The 21286-nt window shown below is 40.7% G+C and overlaps 1 protein-coding gene across 5 annotated transcripts in view; it reads left to right on the top strand.

Annotated features, from left to right (window-relative positions):
- The first annotated feature begins 229 nt into the window (after positions 1-229).
- ANKRD29 (ankyrin repeat domain 29) overlaps positions 230-21286 on the top strand; it is a 71542-nt gene continuing 50485 nt past the window's right edge. For 2 of the 5 annotated variants that reach the window (XM_043979037.1, XM_043979039.1), the window contains exon 1: positions 230-577. In XM_043979037.1, coding sequence (XP_043834972.1) covers positions 557-577 — 21 coding nt within the window. In that variant the 5' untranslated portion in view covers positions 230-556. The other 3 variants (XM_043979041.1, XM_043979038.1, XM_043979036.1) reach the window with 3 other exon arrangements.

The following is a 21286-nucleotide window of genomic DNA, read 5'->3' as shown; positions in this document are numbered from 1 at the left end:
TTGAAAAGAATCAGGTTGTGTTTATTTGGGGGGTTTGTGTATTTGTTAATGGCATTGGCTACTGGATGAGAGATCTGCTTTATGAAAACTCTAGAAAGCTCTTTTAAGAAAAGCAAACTGTTTATATAAACGTGTGCATGTGCATGCGCTCTTTAGGGCAAAATGTTTCAAGGAGCATATGGGGACAGGTGTCTGAAGAATGGCGGGGGGGTGGGGGTGGGGCCGGGCACACGTGTAAGAGAAAGTACTGCAAATTTCTGCGCCTTTGGCCGGTGCAGAGAGCTGTGGCCCGCTCTACTGCCAAAGAAGGCATGGGGAGTCCTGCTATTTCTGCTGCTGCAGCAGCAGCTGAGGCTTCTTCTCCTAAGAGGCTCAGCCGCGGCGCTGCGTGAGGCTCCCGCAGACCCAGTCAGGCTGCAAAAGCCCAGCCCCAGAGTGGTGTCTCACTCTCTCTGTGCTTCGTTATCCACCGGAGTGAGGAAGGGCGCTCTGGAGAGGAAGCCCTTGCCCCATCCTTTGCCCTGAGGCAGGCAGCCTGGAATGAGCCCCTGCTGACATGTGCAGGATGTCTTTCAAGGTAAGCCAGGGGCAAGAGGGAAAGGAAGGATGCATCGCTCCTGCAGGCAGGCCAGGCATCTGGACCGACCCAGATAGAGTGCTCGGGCGTCCTGGGCTCCGGCTGCCGCATCCCGGGGTGGGGACCCGGCATGCCATTCACCCAGGAACTTCCTCCCCTTGACCTTTAGTGCCTGTGCGGATGTGGATGCGGGTGAAGGTGCGGCAACGAGCTGAGCATAGGAGCAAAGTGAAAGACACCCCTCTCCACCCCCACCCCCAACTGGCCGGGCCGGGAAGGAGATGGAGATGTAGGTGGACGTTTGCATCTGGTGTGCGGTTTTCTCGTTTGGTTTGGTTTTGAAATATCCTCTTTTTCTTTGGCTCTAAGTGAGCCCGAGATGGAGTGGTGGGATAAATAGACGCCGGCTGGGGATTAACAAGTCTTCAAACTGGGATATGAGAAAAAAGGTAGAAGAGACATGGGGTGAAGGTGGAGGTGGGGGAGGGAATGAAAGAAAATTGCGGGAGGTCAGCTTTTTCTGGCCAGGGCAGTCACGCCTCTCCCTGCAAGGACTACAGATTCTGAAACGTTTCCTCAGGCTTTGGTTTCTCTTCCACAAACCGGAGTGGCGCTTGGCGACATCAGCACAAACATCTGCATACTCTCCTCCCTCGCTATTAGACTCTATTGAAAGAGCTGGGCCTTTGAAATTAGCAAAGTCTCTGATCGAATGACTCACTACAGGGTGAAACTGTAGGTGGTTTGTCGGGATGCGGGGATTAATGAAGAAGCCTTTTGGTTTAAGAACTCAGCCGAGAATATCTGAGGTATAACCTAACCTAACTCCCCTTGGAAAGCTCAGTTCTTACTAAGATAAATCTATTTTTTTCTTTTATAACTTCTAGGAAGACTTTTCTTTATTGCTCAGTAAATTGCAATCATCTAAACAGAAATTTTTACTTAACAAACTATCCAGTTTGGTTTCTTGGATTCTTAAAACTAGATCCTAAAATTTTAATTTAATTTTCACATTGGGACTGTTCACCACCACCCCCTTCCCCTAGACTTTGGCAGCATTTAGACACTGAAACTATTACAAGCTCACAATTTTCTTTGTTTCTTACTTCTTATTTTCATTCTGTATGCCAAACAAGTGTGTTTTTATTAGTAACACTTGTAACCTTGAATCCCAAAATCTCCCTTGGAGAAGTGTGGGGGGAGAAGAAACTAGAGATGTCTACTTGGTTTCCCTTTAAGCCCCACAACTCCGCTTCCTTGCTTCATTTGGAGAGACAGCCTTCCTATACATTCATATAGTGCTTTACATACACACACGCACACACACATATCACTTTGCTTACAATTCAATAAGGTGAGTAATGCATGATTATTATGATTTTAAAGAAGAGGGAAATGAGAGATTAAAAACCACTTACCCAAGGTCAAAGAGCTACTAAGTGGCAGAATCAGAAATAGAACCCATATCTTAGCCCTAGATCCAGTATCTTTCCTCTACACTATAATGTTTCTATGAGCTATGTAGTATATATGATAAATTTAATTAATAACTTTAAATTATCCAAATTTAAATTTACAATAAGAACTTAATGTTTTGCTTGATTTATGTAAGTATTGCATTTCGATGCTTGTATTTGGCTTAATTTTTCATTGTCTTTGCATAAAGAATGTGTTTTGTCATATCACAGAATCTGAATTGGAAGGAATCTCAGGGGTATACTAATTCCATCCATCACCCAAAAAAATCACTTCCACGGTATTCATAAGTGGTTATCCATCATCTGCTTGTGGACTTTTAATGAGAGGTGGGGGAACCTGTCCCATTCCACTTTGGGATGGAATAAATTTTTCAGAAGCTTTTTCCTTACATTATTTCCTCATTGCCCACAAGTGACTTCCAACCACCGCTCCTAGTAGAGAATCAGACTGGCCCCTCAAAGGAGGAGGTAGGACATCAGATACTTGAAAGCAGCTGCCTTATCTTTTCCAAGCTAATCACCCCTAATTCCTTCAACCAGTCCTCTTAGAGCTTGCTCCTGAGGCCCTTCGCCCATCCTGAGTGCCCCCTTCTGGATACCTTCCAAAAAGACATCTTTCTATAGGACCCAGAATGAAACAGTAGCCTGGGTGTGGTCTAAGACAAAGGCTTAATAGAATTCAAACCTGACACTAAGACTGAATTTGCAGAACATCAAACCCTCCAGATCTTTCTTCCAGGAGTCATTGTCTAGCTCTTTCTACCTCAGCCTGGATTTGTGAAGTTAATTTCTAGAACCCCAGTGTAGAATTTTAGATTTATACTTCTTGTATTTTATTAAATCTTAGTTGATGCACCCATCATTCTTGCAAGATCTTTTGGATTCATACTGTCATCCAATAAGATCCCTTATCCCTGTAAACTTAAGATAATCTGTAGATTTGACAAATGTGTCATTTATTTGTAATTGCTATCATACACTCATTTCAGTCATATCCAACTCTTTGTAACCCCATTTGGGTTTTTTGTGACAAGGATACTGGAGTGATTTGCCATTTCTTTCTCCAGCTCATGTTATAGATGAGGAAACTGAGGCAAACAGGGTTAAGTGACTTGCCCAGGGTCACACAGCTAGTAAGGATCTGAGGCCAGATTTGAACTTAGGAAACTAGGTCGTGCTGTGGATTCAGTGCCATACCAGAAGTTAGGAAGACTCCTCTTCTTGAGTTCAAATATCTTCATCCAAATCATTGATAAAAGTTTTGATGAGTACAAGACCATGAACAGATGCTGGGGCACTTTACTACAAACCTTCCTCTAAGTTGGCATGGGCCCCTTAACAACTACTCTTTGAGTCTAGCCATTAGTATAGTCCTGGTCCTTCTCACTGCACAATCTTGGCATTTTATTCACAAGCATAGCATGAGAAATTTTTGCTGAAATAGGAGTACTTTTTGTCTGTTGCACTGCCCTGATCTATCTCTCCAATTAGCTTGTCAAAAAAAAATTAGTTTGGGGCAGCTAGGTGGTGCAGTGGATAAAGCACTGGCCCTGGATTCAGAAGAACCTGAGTTCAAATTCAGCCTCAGACATTTGACACTAGCTGTGTGATCCTGAGCAAGTCACTTGACCCTCATTGCCCTGCCCTAAAAAAAAAAAAATGAGTTTATTTTATCATGACTTGTTCTTAATGAATGTTGCTAATCAAAAGTTATCTGTAGCAAATTGTTAATTCCAGGCTGGCTCTCACCCACTGGGCTGCTAGATCATCTCATCTAATGCAAAATCATTTTAATATTAACTTGAAGAAAATAAATGGATCTTCTGAAGCAGTGCATGATATATTTTAAAGCCAATGAGAATTGTCTTTTGGATTATACATGCCATAATTCCCCTCCAATTCCATAAAGTATTAAGAGTTGATGTTGCTTTGCAAAACTGTTTCACACTACCTTAAATCTAACTCACTTTCTTAATTCTGCCTCTTTATCAACTCTTGCATCTGATCACTTTTTCCATTCATATGTTCACCACCACTCATATAATCACTACCCAAGTTCAGGCTTTCATCATCTTTCCCCCTGGACCATTGAAGTATCCTCCTTATTGATCTCCCTGATTCAAGTCTCTTCCATCTATAATATGTCATCCACATAATTACCAAAATGATATTTTTTCTTATGTTATTCCCCCACTCAATAATCTCAATAAGAAAAAATGCAGTGACTCTCTATTGTTTCTAGGATCAAATACAACTTCTCTGTTTATCATTTAAAGCCCCTCACAACCTGGCTCCAATCTACCTTTCCAGGATCATTAAACATTACTCTACTCCCTTTCTTTCACATTCTCTGTGACCCAGAAAAGCTGGCCATATTCCTCTTCCTAATTCATGACATCTCTGGGCATTTGTGCAGATTCCAGACCCAGAGTCAACTCCCTCCTCATTTCTTTCTCTTAGAATTCCCAGCTTCTTTAAAAGCTCAGCTCAGATGCCACATCCTAGGTTGAGGTCTTTATTGATTTCTTCAGCTGCTATTGCTTCCCTTCCACCATCTGAAATTACCTTATATTTACAAAGTATGAAGGTTGTAGACATTTATTTGTGCACGTGTATTTTCTTTCGAGGGCAGGAACTGCTTCCTTTTTGTTTTTGTATCCCCAGAGCCCAGCCTGGTGCTTGGCACATTTTTTTTTTACTAAAAAGACAATTTATTTGACTTCAAGGAAACTATAATGTAGGGAGAAAGTAGAATGTATAAATATGAAAATATCAAACATATGTACATATCAACAAGCACTTTGAAACACAGCCTGTGCAGGAGGCAGCTAGGTGGCACAGTGGATAGAGCACTGGCCCTGGATTTAGGAGGACCTGAGTTCAAATCTGGCCTCAGACACTTACTAGCTGTGTGACCCTGGACAAGTCACTTAACCCCAATTGCCTTGCTGAAAAAACAAGCAAACAAAAAAAGAAAGAAAGAAAGAAAGACAACCTGTGCATCATTTAAAGCAGTATAGAGATGTGAAGAGAACACTGGCTTAAATATCAAAGGACCCAGGTCAAATCCCATTTCTGCCACTAGTCCTCTCTGACGTTGTACAAATCAAATCAATTAATTTTTCTCAGCCTCTATTTGCTCATCTATAACATGATGGGGTTGGACTAGGTCACCCTCTAAGATTCCTTCAGATTGTAAACATCTTTGTTTTTAAAATGGCACATTTTGAAAGTTTTTCAGTCATATCCAACTTTTCGTGACCCCATTTGGGGTTTTCTTGGCAAAGATACTAGAATGGTTTGCCATTTCCTTCTCCAGCTCACTTTGCAGATGAGCAATCTGAGGCAAACAGGATTAAGTGACTTGCCCAGGGTCACACAGCTACTAAGTGTGGGGCTAGATTTGAATTTAGGTCTTCTTGACAAGAGGTCCAGCACTCTATCCACTGTGCCACCCTTGACACATAATAGGAATTTAATAAATGCATGATGCTTGCTTGATAAAGCCTTGCTGGATGTGCATTGTTACTGCTCCATTTTCCAAATGCTCACAAACCTTTAATAATATAATTTTGCCATGAATAAAAATCTCAAGTTAATTGCCTATAGTTTATGGATTCTAGCTACCCTTTTTTGAAAATCTAGATATTTGGCCTTCTGCAGTGCTGGGATACCTCCCATTCTCTAAGAACTTCCATAGATCACCACCAGCAGCCCTGCGATCTTGTCCACCAGTCCATTCAGTATTAAAGGGTGTAATTAGGCTGGGCCTGGTAACGTTAACTCAATAAGAACAGCTAGAGGCTATATGACCACCTCCTCACATCTTGGTTGACTGCTTCCTTGCTAACCATTTTCTTTCCTATACTTCCCAGTCAAGAACTATTCTCCTTGGAAAAGAAAATAGAAAAAAACAAAACTCAGGGGGAAGCTAGGTGGCACAGTGGATAAAGCACTGGCCCTGGATTTAGGAGGACCTGAGTTCAAATGTGACCTCAGACACTTGACATTAGCTGTGTGATCCTGGGCAAGTCACTTAATCCTGATTGGCCTGCAAAAAAAAAAAACCCCAACCAACCAAAAAAACAAACAAACAAACAAACAAAAAACAACTCATCACCATCATCTATTATCATCATCCTGTTTACCTGGGACAGTAGTCTTTTTTGTTCTTCTTTTGTCTCCAACATAGCTTTTAAAAATCCAGTCTTCATCCCTAAGTAGTAGTCCCAAACCTTGGATCTTGCTAGTTCCTAACATTAATTGGGGGAAAACAAAACAAAAAATGCCCTTCATGTTGTCCCTAGCATTCATCAGGCAGCTGGAACCAGAATCACATAGTCCTGATTTCAGATATGGCCCTAGACACTTCCTAGCTGTGTGACCCTGGGAAAGTTACTTAACTTCTGTCTGCTCATTTTTTTTCATCTATAAAATGGGGATGATCCTAGCACCCTCTTCCCAGGGTTGATTTGAGGATAAAATGAGATAACATTTGTAAAGTGTTTTGCAGATCCAGAAGTGCTATATACATGATAGTTATTGTTATTATTATTTCCAATCTTAGCTTATTCTGAGTTCTGGTTACTTCTAACAATTCTTATAGGATCATACCCTCTGTTATATTCATCTTCCACTGCCAATCCCTCCATCTATCTTCTATAAATGTTCTTTTTTTTTAATTTGAATCTGGGGGCAACTAGGTGGTGCAGTGGATAAAGTACCAGCCCTGGATTCAGGACCTGAGTTCAAATCCGACCTCAGACATTTGACACTAGCTGTGTGATACTGGGCAAGTCACTTAACCCTCTTTGCCCCACCAAAAAAAAAAAATGAATTTGTTGGTGTTGCACCTGGGCATCCACAGTGGTCTCTCTAGACAGCTCCCCTGTTTTTCTCTTCATCAGAATCATTTCTGCTTGTATCTTCAAAGTTGTATTGGTGAAAGCTTCCCTTCCTGGTTGAGCCAGTTGTTTCTGCAAAATGTTAGGCCATCGGGTCTTTTCTCTGGACCCTTTGAAATTGGCTCTCCCGAAATCTGTAGTGCACATCAGACCATTCCTGGCCTTCTCTATCATGTCCTCTTTGATGGAGGGGCTGCTATGTGCCCCCAAGATTTCTCTCATTTCATCTTCCATAGCCAGTTTCTCCTTGAAGGACCACATTGATCCTCTCATTCTATAGTTTCTCCTTCTAAATTCCCTAGGCACACAAGTAACAGTTCCTCCTTTATTCCAAAAAGTATCACAATTATGTACTTGGCAATCTGTAAAATATGAATATTATTGAACCAAAGGAAATAGAAGACAAGGGATATGTCAGAATATGAAATCAAAAAGTAACAGCTCGTTAAGAACAGGAAAATAAGACTATATATTATACACATTAGTAACAAATTACAATATCCATTAGAGGGGAAGCCGAAGTAGAGCATTAGCTAAGTAACAGACCAAGGGGAGGTAGGCAGAGCTTTTATAATAATTTTAATGGTCAAAGAATTACAGAATCTTCGAGTTAGGAGACCTAAGAGACCCTCTAGATCAGCTCATTCTGACCAGGAATCTCTCCTACAACATTCCTGAGAAGTGGACATCTAGCTTCTGCCTGGAGATTTCCAGGGAGAGGGAAAGCACCATTTCCTTAGACTACTTCATTTTTGGAGAGCTTTGCTAGAAAGTTTTTCCTAAAGCCAAATCTCTCTGGGACTTTGGAACCCAATAGAACAAGTACTTCTCCATAGGATAGCCCTTGAAATGCTTGAATGAATCAATTGCTCCACAAGCATATATTAATTGTCTGCTATGTGCAATGGAACTCTACTAGACACTAGGGATACAGAGATAGAAGGCAAATAATCCATGTCTTCAGGGAGGTTACAGTCTATCAAAGAAGATAACAAGTACTTACATAAGTAATCACACAATAAATACAAGATAGTTTTTGGAGGAGAGGAGGAGCTAGCCAGCTAGGGAAATGAGGAAATATTTAATGTAAGAGTTGGCACTTGAGCTGAACTTTGAAGGAAGTTAGGGATTCTCAGAGGCAGAGGTGATCAGGGATTGCCTTGCATATAAAGGCATCGAAATAGAGGATAGGGAATTTAAGATCAATCTTGTGTTGTTTCCTTTTTATCTCAATATTCCCAATGACTTCAGTTGACTTTTATCCACATAATCTCCCATCACCTCTTATTGTGAGAGATCTACAGTTTGTCAATATTTTTCCTAAAATACTGCTTGCCAAATTTCCTTCAAAATGGACTGACAGGGGCAGTTAGGTACACAGTGGATAGAACACCAGCCTTGGATTCAGTAGTACCTGAGTACAAATCCAGCCTCAGACACTTAACACTTACTAGCTGTGTGACCCTGAGCAAGTCACTTAACCCCAATTGCCCTTCAAAAAAAAAAAGAAAGGAAGAAAGGAAGAAAGAAAGAAAGAAAGAAAGAAAGAGAGAAAGAGAGAGAGAGAGAGAGAGAGAGAAAGAAAGAAAGAAAGAAAGAAAGAAAGAAAGAAAGAAAGAAAGAAAGAAAGAAAGAAAGAAAGAAAGAAAGAAAGAAAGAAAAATGTACTGACAGAGGGTTTAGGGAAGGGATTGGGAAGGATAGAAAGACCACCCAGAATCCTGAGTATCCTCCCCACTATGTGAGGAGAAGGACACTTTCCCAATCCACTGCTCCCCCTACTTCTTTCTATTTCCTACTGTCTTCCCCTCCACTGCTTCCATGAGGCTCTGGGGAAAAAGAAGTAAATCTAGAGATTTGGTTGTCCTCCAGTCTGGGGCCCTTCTGTGACCCTCTTGCAGACCTTCTACTACTCCATCACTTGCTTAGGTGATATTTCTGCTTTGCAGAGCCCAGTTCTATCCTGGTTGGTTTGTCTGCCCTCTTATTTCCCATCCAGAATCCCTGTTCTCTTGCCCTAGAATGGGAGCAGGAGCCTGAAGGCAGAAGCTAGCAGCTATATCCTATTTTGGACTCTTTGCTTGTCCCTTTATTTGACCCCCTATGCGTGTATCCAGAGCCTACTGGTTCTACTGTTACCTTAACTCTCATTCTTTTGTGGATGTCTGGAGGAAAGTAATGATTCCCTTCTGCCACAAGGAGGAAGAGGAAGGAAAGAAATAGTAGAAAAATGGATTGGAGAAGAGGGAAAGAGAAAGACTGTAAAAAAGGAATGTGGGCATAAGTGGATGTGAATGTAGGTGGATATGAATGTAGGTCCGTACTACCTTGGGTCCAAGGAGACAAGGAAGAGTATGCACATTAAGAGGGCAGGATGATTATAAAGGGTAATATTGTAGGAAGGAAGGGGAGGTGGGAATATAAACACAAAGGGTGTGTGTGAAGGCGGGGGGGGGGGGGGGGAAGTTTCAGAAATTTAAGTTCCTTTTTCAGACCAGCTTTTCACTTCCCAACGATTACATTAGATCAAAAAATGGCTGCCTTAATATTCCTAAGCAAGAAGTTACCTGTCACTAAACTGCATATACCCTTTGACCCACTGATACCACTATTCGATATGTACTCCCAAAGAGAGAAAAGACCCATATGTGCTAAAATATTCATAGCAATTCCTGTTGCTAGAAATAAAATGTATCCACCAGTTGGGGACTAACTGAACAAATCATGATATATACCTAGAGTAGAATATTATTAGACCATAAGAAATAAAGAAAGTCAGTTAAATAAGGATCAGTCAGTTAATAAATATTTTTAAGCACCTACTGTATGCCAGGTGGGGCAGCTAAATGGTTCAGTGGATAGAATGCTAGACCTGAAGTCAGGAAGATATAAGTTCAAATCCAGCCTCAGACATTTACTAGCTGTGTGACCCTGGGCAAGTCACTTAACTTCTATTTGCCTTAATCCATTAGAGAAGGAAATGGAACACCACTCCAGTATCTTTGCCAAGAAAACCCTATGTATAGTATGGCCAATGGGGTCACAGAGCCCTATGTGACTGAATAATAAAAACATGTGTTAGGCACCATGCTAAGAGCTGAATATATGAAAAGAGGCAAAAGACAATCACTGAACTCCAGGAGCTCACAATCAAATGAGGGAGACAATGAGGAAACAAATGCATATAAACAAGCTATATACAGAACAAATAGGAAGTAGATAAGATAGAGAAGACCCTAGAATTAAAGGACTCAGGAAAGGCTTCCTGTAGCAGGTGGCATTTTAGCTGGGACTTAAAGGAAATCAGGAAAGCCAGGAGACAAAGATAAGGAGGGAGAACGTGCCAGGTATGGGGGACAGACAGAAAAAAATGCCCAGAGCTAAGAGATGAAGACATGAACAGATTCAGAGAAACCTGAGAAGACTTGTATAAAACTGATACAGAGGGCAGCTAGATGGCACAGTGGATAGAGCACCAGCCCTGGATTCAGGAGGACCTGAGTTCAAATCCGGCCTCAGACACTTAACACTTACTAGCTGTGTGACCCTGAGCAAGTCACTTAACCCCAATTGCCTCACAAAACAAAACCTGATACAGAATGAAGTGAACTGAACCAGCAGAAGAATTTATACATCGACTAGAAAACAAGAGCAATGAACCTAAATGGTTTCCATGTAATAAGGTTTTAGTAACTGAACTTTTATGGAATAAAGTCAAGTAGCAAAAGTACAGAAACTATGTAGTTCAATCCCTGTCCTGTATTCCTCTTTCTCTTCTCACTACTGGGCTTATAATAATTGGGTTCATAGATTTTCCAGGAGGTAATTCAGGTTTCATGATATCAATTCTCTCTGGTCTTAATTTGCCTCTCCCATTTATCTCCTTGGGCCAGTTTAAAACACAGCAGGCATTAGCAGTTGGCAGGCACTAGCTCCAAAAGAAAGTTCATTGTTTTACCAACCAGTCTAGCCCCAAGGACCATCTTTCAAAATCAAGCCATGAGTGAGATAGTCCATTGATTTATTCCAGACCAGTTCTAACATTCCCTAAATCATAATAAGCAAGGCTAGTGGTCTAAAATAGTTTTATGCATCGAGGAAGATGAATTAGAGCATAAATAGGGAGCAAAGAGAACACTCAATAGAGAGGGGAGTTGATCAGCACAGTGAGAGTGTCACAGTCATTGGTTTTTCTGACTTCAGGGAATAAGAAGGGCTTCCTGCTTAAATACTGGAGAAAGGCAATTCATTGGTACCTTCCCAGTCATGCCACTAGGCATCAGGGAGGGAATAACATCTGTAAGGGATAGTCTCTTCTAACTGATATAGTCTGTGATACCACATCTCCACACCATCATCAGTGTCTCTTCATTCATCAATTCTCATATTCCCTCTGGATGAATGTGCTAAGGAGACATTGAAGGTCCTGAGGTAACTCACAGGTCTCCTCTCAAGCAGAAAGTCCATGCACCATTTAAACTCCACATGTATTTAAACTCCCCTTCTTGTTACCTGCCTTAATCCCAGAAAGCTCCACAAACCAGTCACCATCACATATACACAAACACAGCCTCCAGAATTTTCCCCCAAGACTTCCAGTACTATGATTTTGGGGATTGTACCTTGTGACACATAAGGGGTTTTTTTATTGTTGTTTTTGTTCCATCTTTTTAGTTGTGTCTGACTCTTAATGACCCCATTTGGTGTTTTCTTGACAAAGATAATGGAGTAGTTTGCCATTTTCTTCTCCAGCTCATTTTACAGGTGAGGAAATTGAGGCAAACAGAGTTAAGTGACTCGCCCAGGGTCACAAAACTACTAAGTGTCTGAGGCTGGATTTTAACTGTGTATTAACAAAGAGGTTATACAACACTAAAAGGCTTAAGAACTCTGATCAATGAAATGACCCACTATGACTCAGAAGGACTCAATAGAGAGCTGTTATACTAGAAGTGTGGAATGAGACATTCCTTTTTGGACATGACCAATTTATAGATTTGTTTGACCATGATATATTATTACAAGAAAGGGGTCTTTGCAGGGAGGGGAAATGGACTTTTGGTGGGAATGAGGAAGAGAGTAGATAGTGATAATGATGCTAAAAAAGGAAGAAAAACTGGTATTAATGAGGCATTTAAAGAAAATATGCAGAAGAAATCAGAAGAAAGTTCGTGGAACAATGGACAAGCCAGATAGCTTTGGAACTAACATGCTGAATTGAGAACATTTAAAAAAAAGCTGTAAATAATCAGATTTTTAGTTCCATGTGCAATTTCCTTTTTCTGTTCTTTGTTTTTTGTTTGTTTGTTTGTTTGTTTGGTAAGGCAATTGGGGTTAAGTGACTTGCCCAGAGTCACATAGCTAGTAAGTGTTAAGTTTCTGAGGCTGGATTTGAACTCAGGTACTCCTGAATCCAGGGCCAGTGCTCTATCCACTGTGCCACCTAGCTTCCCCTTTTCTGTTCTTTGTATGTGGAAAATTTGTTTGTTGATATTTGAGAGATTCAAAAGAACAAAAATATTAATTTTTTTTAAACAAAGAGTTTCCCAATTAGGCTTACTCATCTCTTCTTCCTTTTACTCTCTTGAGAAAGAACCTTTTTCTTTTGGAACAGATAGATCTATGTCATTCTTTTTGGGGGCGGAGGGGAGGGACATTGAGGGTTAAGTGACTTGCCCTGGGTCACACAGCTAGTAAGGGTCATGTCTGAGGCCAGATTTGAACTCAGATCCTCCAGTGCTTTATCCACTGTGCCACCTAGCTGCCCCCTTATGTCATTCTTTAGAACCAAATAACAGCTTCTGCTTCATAGGACCACTCTCTGAGCTCCAAGTGACAATAATCCATCTTCTCTTTCCTCCTGGTATCCCAATCCTCCACAGGTTAGGATTCACTCTTACCTCTTCTATTCTTTCTATTTTTTGTTATATTTTTGAAAAGCCCCTTTATTCTTGTTTTTTGTTTTTGTGAGGTAATTGGGGTTATGTGACTTGCCCAGGGTCACACTGCTACTAAGTGTCAAATGTCTGAGGCCGGATTTGAACTCAAGTGCTCCTGAATCCAGGGCTGGTGCTTTATCTACTGTGCCACCTAGCTGCCCCTCCCCTTTATTCTTTCAGAGAAGATTCTATTCTCCCTTACAACCTAGAGAGTAGAGAAATATCCTACCTTCCCTTTCACCTTCTCCCTCAACAGGGGGACTAACCTGCACTTTGTGTATATCTATTACTTGTCACTGGAAGAAACACAAACATAGCATATTCTCCATGGTTAATCACGGAATTCTTCTTTTCCTACCTGCTTTCCAGAAGTGAGACCCCCAGTTTTTCTATCATTTTTACTGGAATCTTTTGTTTGGGGGAAATGTGGTGGCAAATGATGTGTTTGTCCCTCTTGTTCTCACTTCTTAAGGCTCAGTTGTTGGGGGCTCCCTCCTGGATGAAGTTTATGTATTGATAGTGATAGCCCCATTGCAAAGAGAAGCTACTCATAGCTGTTTCCCCTGAGTCTCAAGCAGAATCCAATTACCAGCCACTTTTGAGCTTCTTTCAGTATCTTCAATTCTCTCCCACTCATCAAATTTCAGAAACTTCCTCAGATTCTCTGCTTTAGCTTCTTTGGCTCACTGTAAATTTGAGGAAGCTAACCTTCCTCTCTGCACTTTGTGACCTATGATTCAGGGCCCCAGACTCTAAGCTTACATGATTGATTTCAGTCTTCGGGAAGCCACCCTTAAAAAAAATAACTCTGACTTGTTTTTCCCTCACCTAGAATGTCCTCTGGGAGCCTCAGAATGTAGCTTATATCTAGGTCTTCAGGGAGGTATGTAAAAAAAGTCCTGACTCTTGAATAAGGACTCAAGGCAACAACATTTAACAGGTACAGGACAGCCTTTATTTCATCCCACAAAAAAAGACAAAACAAAACAAAGGACTCATATAAAGACCTTCACATAAACAGAATTAAATCTCCTCCCCATCTGGTGACTTACAACTTTATCACAGGATCTTTCCAGACCTGCTTTCCAGAGCTACTACTTCTCAGTGTCTAGGCCCAAAGGCCCAAGGATCCAGAAACTCTCTTGAGGCCATGTGGTTGAGCTTCCCCCACCACTACCTTTCTCTACCACATCTCAGGATAAGAAGGAAAGAAAACTTGAATGTGCCAATGAGCCTCTGACCCAAGGCTGCTATTAGTAGTTCCCTCTAAGCAGGCTATGTGAATGCACAGACCTTTCTCCCACCCCTACCCCAAGACCCAAATCTTAGACCTCTGGTTTTTAATTTTGCTGAGTCCCAACTGGGGGAGGCAGAAAAAAACCACCTCAAAATAAACCCAACACCAAGAGGTGGCTTCTAACCCGCAGCACCAATAACCTATTCTTCCCCAAATACTGAGACTTTATCACTCCTCCACAATGAAATCTGAATATACTGATAAGCACTCAACCCCTGGAGATATGCTCAGTCCTCTTAATGAGGTGCCAATGAGAATGTCCACACCCTCCAGAGGGAGAAGAAATTAAAGTCCTAAACAAAAGTTCACCTTCCTGTAAACTCATCAAGCTGTTCAAGTTCCCCCAATCAACTGCCTTTATCTTTAAAAAGGGGAGGTTGTTGTTTCCCCATCTGCATCTGGTTTTGTAAGGCTCAGGTAATCAAAATTTCTATGAGGACTTGACAGATGTAAAAATGTTTATCAGTACATGTAAGTAAGGGTATTAATGGGGGGGGCGAATTTATTTTTAAATATGTTGTACATAGTAAGCATGTGTAAGATGTAACTTTACCCATGGAATAAAGTTTTATTTGAATGTGTTGGCTTTGTGCCAGCTTTTTGAGTTGTTGGGAGACCTTTAAAAAAAAAGCTATTTAAAAAAAAAAAAAACCCACGCTATTTCAAAATTTGGTTGTGTGATCTGGAGGACCGAGGTCGACAGAAGTGTAAAACTTAACTTTATGGGACATTATGATACTTGAGGAATTCTTAGGTACATGTAGAAAATTTGATTCTCTCTTGAGCGTTTGATCGTTTTCTCTTCCTGGATACTTTCTCCTCCCTGGATTTTTGTGAAGCTGATCACTCGTGGTTCTCCTTCTTGTTCTGACATCCTTCTCAGACTGGGCCATCATCTGTGTCCTACTCACTAAAATCCTATCCTGTCCCCTCTTCCCTTTTCCCTCTACAGTCTCTCTCTTGGTCACCTCATAAATTCCTTGGGATTGAATTGTCATTTCTAGATAGGTGATTCCCAGATCTAGACCTCCATCCCTACTGTCGCACCTTCACTTCAGTCTAGCATCATCAGCTACCTGTTGGACATTCCTATGTCAGTGTCCCATGGATCTCTCAAATACAACGTCTCTAAAACTAAGCTTGTTATTTCTCCCATTAAACACATACTCCTCTAAATTTTTCTATTTCTAATCATTTCTATCCTTCCAGATTCATAACTTTATCCAGACTCATAACTTCAGACTCTTCTTTCTCCCTCACCTCCCATATCCAATCCTTTTCCAGGTTTAGTTGATTCCGTTTCCACAGAATGTCTCTAATTTATTCCCTTCTCTCCATTCACATAGCCTCTGCCTTAGTTCATGCTGTCATCACTTCTCCTCACTTTTTGTGTGTGTGTGAAGCAATGGGGGTTAAGTGACTTTCCCAGGGTCACACAGCGAGTAAGTGTCAAGTGTCTGAGGCTGGACTTGAACTTAGGTCCTCCTGAATCCAGGGCCAGTGCTCTATTGACTGTGCCACCTAGCTGCCCCTCTCCTCACTTTTTTGTTGTTCAGTTGTTTTTCAATCATGCCCCACTCTTCATGACCCTATTTGGAAAAGATACTGGAGTGGTTTGCCTTTTCCTTCCCCAGCTCATTTTACAGATGAAAAAACTGAGGCAAACAGTACTTGCCCCATGTCACACAGCTAGTGTCTGAGGCTGGATTTGATTTCAAGAAGATGAGTGTTCCTGACTCCAAGCCTGGCCACCTCACTGTCCCCTCTTATCACTTGAACTATTGGAATACCTTGTAATAGGGCCTCCAACCTCTAGCCTCTCTTTCTTCCAAACCATCCCATAAGCAGCTACCAAAATAATCTTCCCAAAGTAAAATCAGATGATGTCCCTTCCCTGCACAGAAACCTCTAGTGACTTCCCATCACCTCTAGTTTAAAATGCAAACTTCAGGGCAGCTAGGTGGCACAGTGGATAGAGCACCGACCCTGGAGTCAGGAGTACCTGAGTTCAAATCTGGCCTCAGACACTTAACGCTTACTAGCTGTGTGACCTTGGGCAAGTCACTTAACCCCAATTGCCTCACTAAAAAAATAAAATAAAATAAAATAAAATGCAAACTTCTCCACTTGGTAATTAAAACTCTTCACAATTCGGCTACAACCTAACTTTCCAGACTTAGTGCACATTGTTCCCTTTCACACAGTCCTAATTGTTTCATGATCTCAGTCTCTCCATGCTTTGGAACAGGTTGTCCCCTATGCTTCACCTCTGCCTCAGAATTCCTACCTTCCTTTAAGAATCAGCTCATGTGCCAGGTCCCATGGGAAACTTTTCCTTATTCCTCTAATTGTGAATATTCTCTTCCTCCTCAAATTAACGATGTATACAGGGCAACATTTGTTGCGCCCATTTAATGTTTATGAAATGTTCTGAAGATCTTAAGTGTCAAACATAAAGTGGGATGATAGTTTGAAAGATTCAAATGATATCTGGAAAATGTTTCTGCAGATGATTTTTAAACTCTCATATCTCACTTATTTAAAAGAGTACCTCATTTCAAAGGAATTAATGGGATCGAAGCTAATGTTGCTTCATTTATATTAGTAAATCTATAATTGAAGTCCCCATGCAGTGTCAAACCTTAGTGCCTGATCCCCACCCTTAGTAGGGGTACACAGTAAAGGCCCCTGATTTCCTTTTCCCTAGAATTGATAATTCTGTAAAAATTTTAAAATGACTTATTGTATTTTTTTTCCCTTCCCTTTCTCTACTCAGCCTTTGAGTGAGCTGTTGATAAAGAATATGATGACAAAAACCATGGCATTGAAAAAAAGGATAAGTAAAGATGACATGCTGTGTATGTGTGTGTGTGTGTGTGTGTGTGTGTGTGTGTATGTGTGTATGTTTGTTTAAGGACAGGCATATCTCCCTCATGGAAGGTTACCCATATCAATGGCATTTTGCAGTCACTTCAGCAATATATTAGGGCAGCTACATAGTGCTGAGCTTAGAATCAGGAAGACATCTTCATGAGTTCAAATTCAGCCTCAGATACATATGGCTGCATGACCTTGGGCAAGTCACATAACCCTATTTGCTTCAATTTCCTTATCTACAAAATGAGCTGGATAAGGAAATGGCAAACCATTCCAGTATCTTTGTCAAGGAAAACAACTTAAAAACAAAGCATATGAAGAAATAGTTCTCAAAAGAAGGGCAAACTATCAAGAACCATTTGCTCTCTATGGAATAAAACTCAGATGTTTTATTTCATACTCAGCAAATTGACAGTGATGACAAACGATGGGAATAGTAAATGTTGGAGGGGCTCTGGAAAGGCAGGCACACTAAATATACTGTTACTGAAACTGGGAATTGGTCCAACCATTTAGGAAAGCAATTTAGAATTATGCTAAGAAAATGATTGGTAGCCGTAGCCAATAAGGTCAGTGATGACAACAAAAGTTCCATATAGATTAAAATATTTATACCATAATTCTTAGTAGTAGAAGAACTGGAACAAAATAGATACCCCTCACTTTGTTAGTCAGTCATGCGTCCATGGAGCATTGCACACTGTTACTGTCCAAGGGGTTTTCTTGACAAAGATCCTACTGTGGTTTGCCAGTTGCTTCTTCAGTGGATTAAGCCAACCAAGGTTAAGTTACTTACCCAGGGTTACACAACTAGTAAGTATCAGAAGCTGAATTTGAATTCAGGGTTTCTTGTGCCACCTACCTGTCTCTTCAAAATGACTACAACAATGTAAGTGTAAAGAACAACAAAAATAAAACCAAATACTGTGAAATTATAATGACCAAGCTTGGCCTCAAAGAAATATGAGAATGTACCTCCCTCCCTTCACTGCCATGATGGGGGATTACTGCAGTGAGAAACTGCATATAATGTCTGACTTTGTTGATATGCTTGATCTTTTTTTATGACTTGTCCTCCACTCTTTACTCTTTGTTATAAGAATACAACACTCTTTGGAAACAGGAGAAAGGAGGGTTGCATCTGGAAATGAAAAAAAAAGACAAAGTGTAATTTTTTTCTTTTTGATGAGGCAGTCAGGGTTAAGTGACTTGCCCAGGGTCACACAGCTAAGTGTCAAGTGTCTGAAGCCAGATTTGAACTCTGGTCCTCCTGACTCCAAGGCTGGTACTGTATCCATGGCACCATCTAGCAGCCCCCAAAATATAACTTTTTTCTTTTGGTGGAACAATGATTTTCCCAGAGCCACACAGCTAGTAAGTGTCAAGTGTCTGAGGTCAGATTTGAACTCAGGTCGTCCTGAATCCAGGGCCAGTGTGCCAGTGTATCCACTGTGCCACCTAACTGCCCCCCAAAATGTAATTTTTAAAAAATAACACAAACCAAACTCCACACCAGATCTGTGTTTTCATCATCAGTATGCGAGTTTCCTTTGAAAATCACAACCCTTCTAGAACTTAGTGGATAAGAATAAGAGATTTGTACACAGTAATTGTCACCTAACAGGGCAGCTAGGTGGCTCAGCAGATAGAATGCCTGGCTTGAGTCAGGAAGACTCATCTTCCTGAGTTCAAATCCAGACTCAGACACTTACTAGCTATGTAACCCTGGGTAAGTCACTTAACCTTGTCTGCCTCAGTTTTCTCATCTGTAAAATGAGGTGGAGAAGGAAATAGCAAAACACTCTGGTATCTTTGCCAGGAAAACCCCAAATGGGGTCATAAAGAATCAGGCTTGACTGAGAAATGACTTAACAAAAGTAATTGTCAGAGGAATTCTGACTGGACTAGACCAGGATTGGAAACCAAAACTTCCTGACTCCAAGGGAAGGAAGGTGGGAATAAGCATTTATAGAGCTCCACCAACAATACATTAATGTCCCATTTTTCCCACATCCGCTACAATATTTGTCATTTTTCCTCTTCTGTCCCATTATCCAATCTAACAGGTATGAGGTAGTACTTCAGAATTGTTTTGCTTTGCATCTCTCCAGTCAATAGTGAGTTAGAGCATTTTTTCGTATGACTATAGATGCCTTTGATTACTTCATCTGAAAACTCTTCATATCTTTTGATCATTTACCAATTGAGAAATGGTTCTTGTTTTTAGAAATTTTACTCAGTTCTCTATATGTTTGAGGTATGAGTCCTTTTTCAGAGATACTTGCTACAATTTTTTATCACAGTTACTATTGCTAACTGTATTTCCCTTCATCCCATTCCCCATCCCTGTTTATTCTATTCTTTCTCTCCTTTCACTCTGTTCCCCCTCAAAAGTGTTTTGCTTCTGAATATACCCTCTCCCAATCTTCCCTCCCTTCTATCATCCCCCCTTCTCTTATCCCTTCCTACTTTCCTGTAAGATAAGATGGATTTCTATACCCAGTTGAATGCATGTTATTCCTTCTTTGAGCCAATTCTTTTTTGTTTGTTTGTTTGTTTTTTTGAGGCAATTAGGGTTAAGTGACTTGCCCAGAGTCACACAGCTAGGAGCCAATTCTGATGAGAGTAAGGTTCACTCACTCTCCCTCACCTCCCCCATCTTCCTCTCCACTGTGAAAGTTTTTTCTTTCCTCTTTTATGTGAGATAATTTGCCCCATTGTACCTCTCCCTTTCCCTTTCTCTCAATGCATTCCTCTTTCACCCCTTAATTTTATTTTTTAAGATATCATCCCTTCACACCTGTGCCCTCTGACTATATATACTCCTTCTAACTGCTCTAATAATGAGCAAGTTCTTATGAGTTACAAGTATCATCTTCCCATGTAGGAAAGTAAACAGTTTAACCTTATTAAATCTCTTATGATTTCCCTTTCCTGTACCTTTTTATTCTTGAGTCTTGTATTTGAAAGTCATATTTTCTATTCAGCTCTGGTCTTTTCATTAAGAATTCCTTAATTGTCAGTCTTTATTTTAGTAAATGGTATTCCACAAACAAGGGGCAGCTAGGTGGTGCAGTGGATAAAGCACTGGCCCTGGAGTTAGAAGGATTTGAGTTCAAATCTCACCTCAGATGTTTATGAGCTGTGTGACCCTGGGCAAGTCACTTAACCCCCAATTGCCTTAAACATCTGGGACCATCTCCAGTCATCCTAATGTATATCTTGCCACTGGACCTAGATGGCTCTGGAGAGCAGAGTGAGGTTGGTGACCTTGCACAGCCCTGCTTCATTTAAATCCAGTTCACTGCAATGTCATGGTCCTCTTTGAGAATGAAGGACAAACATATATATTCCATTAACAAATTGGCTACTTCAGCTCACATATCAAAAAACTATACAAATGCTTTTCCTTGAGATAACAATCATATTTTGATATGCAGCAGAAGTGCTTTACCCATACTCCTTATTTCATTATACAGAATATTGAAAGGATGTGAAAATAAGGGAAGAGATTTAATAAAATTTGCACTTTTTGTTGCTTCAACAACAAAAAAGAATGCCTTAAAGTCCTCTTTTCCAGTGAATACTCATTCCCCTCCTAAAGGATTATGCTCAGTTTTGCTGGGTAGGTGATTCTTGGTTGTAATTCCAGTTCCTTGCTTTCCAGAATATTATATCCCAAGCCTTCTGATCCTTTAATGTAGAAGCTGCTAAATCTTGTGTTATCTTGACTGTGGCTCCATGACACTTGAATTGTTCCTTTCTGGCTGCTTGCAATATTTTCTTCTTGACCTGGGAGCTTTGGAATTTGGCTATAATATTTTTGGGAGTTTTCATTTGGGGATCTCTTTTAGGAGGTGATTGGTGGATTCTTTTAATTTCTATTTTACCTTCTGATTCTAGAATATAAGGGCAGCTTTCCTTGATAATTTCTTTCTTTTTTTGGTGAGGCAATTGGGGTTAAGTGATTTGCCAAGGGTCACACAGCTAGTAAGTGTCAGATGTCTGAGGCCAGATTTGAACTCAGGTACTCCTGACTCCAGAGCTGGTGCTCTATCTACTGTGCCACCTAGCTGCCCCAATAATTTCTTGAAAGATGATGTCTAGGCTCTTTATTTGATCATGACTTTCAGGTTGTCCAATAATTTATAAATTATCTCTCCTGGCTCTATTTTCTAGGTCATTTGTTTTTCCAGTGAGTTATTTTGCATTGC

The sequence above is a fragment of the Dromiciops gliroides genome, chromosome 1 (assembly GCF_019393635.1).
Source record: "Dromiciops gliroides isolate mDroGli1 chromosome 1, mDroGli1.pri, whole genome shotgun sequence".
In the NCBI taxonomy this organism is placed as follows: Eukaryota; Metazoa; Chordata; class Mammalia; order Microbiotheria; family Microbiotheriidae; genus Dromiciops; species Dromiciops gliroides.
Note: the sequence above shows the minus strand (reverse complement) of the source record. Positions and strands in the feature narration are given on the sequence as shown.